The 737-nt window shown below is 72.6% G+C and overlaps 1 protein-coding gene across 1 annotated transcript in view; it reads right to left on the bottom strand.

The window, feature by feature from the left end:
* CHLNCDRAFT_134981 (hypothetical protein) overlaps positions 1-737 on the bottom strand; it is a gene marked incomplete at both ends in the record, with an annotated part of 5,529 nt that overhangs the window by 741 nt on the left and 4,051 nt on the right. Inside the window, one exon of the mRNA XM_005846921.1 lies at positions 59-487. Within this exon, the coding sequence (XP_005846983.1) occupies positions 59-487 (429 nt within the window). The remainder of the gene's footprint in view (positions 1-58; positions 488-737) is intronic.

Raw genomic sequence — 737 nt, 5'->3', positions numbered from 1 at the left:
CCCGCCTCTCCTCCCTCCTCCCACCTCCTCCCTCCTCCCGCCTCCTCTCACCTTCCACCTTGCTGTGGTCGATCGCCCCCCGCACACCCGACCCCTCAAAGAGCTCCTTCAGAATGCCGGCGTCGCCCCGCTGCCCCGCGCCGCCCTCCGCCTCGCCGCCTGCCCGCGGCGCCGCCGCCTCGGCCCGCACGCCCGCGCCGGCCGGCAGGTCGGGGCCGCCGCCGCCGCCGTCGCTGCCGTGGTAGCGCAGCTGGCCGTTGGCGCCGCGGGGCGCGGCCCGCCGCTGCTGCTGCCCCTCGCCGGCCTCACTTGAGTAGTCGTCTCTGTCGCTGGAGTGTGCCCCCTGCTCCCGCCCCTCCTGCCCCTCCTGCCCCTCCTCTGTCGCTAGGCCCTCTTCGGGCAGCACCTCTGTGCCCAGGCTGGCAAACAGGCTGGCGGTCTCGATGCCATCTGCAGGAGCAGGCCGCGCGCAGCACATGGGCAGCCGCTCAGGACAGGCACAGGCAGCAGGTCAGCTGCGAGCAGGCAGGCAGGAAGGCAGGCAGGCACGGCGATGGCTGGCCACCAGCTGCTGAGCAGGGGCAGGCTCAGCGGTGGGCGCCCACCCACCCACGCTAAAGCAGCAGCTGGATTGACAGCGGTTGTGTGAAAGTGGGAAAGCGCAGCTAACCCACCACCACCCACCCACCCACCACAACCCCACCCTTCCTCCCCCCCACCCACCCGCATACTCGTCC

This window comes from Chlorella variabilis (assembly GCF_000147415.1).
Source record: "Chlorella variabilis unplaced genomic scaffold CHLNCscaffold_12, whole genome shotgun sequence".
NCBI classification, from domain to species: Eukaryota; Viridiplantae; Chlorophyta; class Trebouxiophyceae; order Chlorellales; family Chlorellaceae; genus Chlorella; species Chlorella variabilis.
The sequence above is the reverse complement of the archived record's forward strand: the minus strand, read 5'-3'. Positions and strand labels throughout refer to the sequence as shown.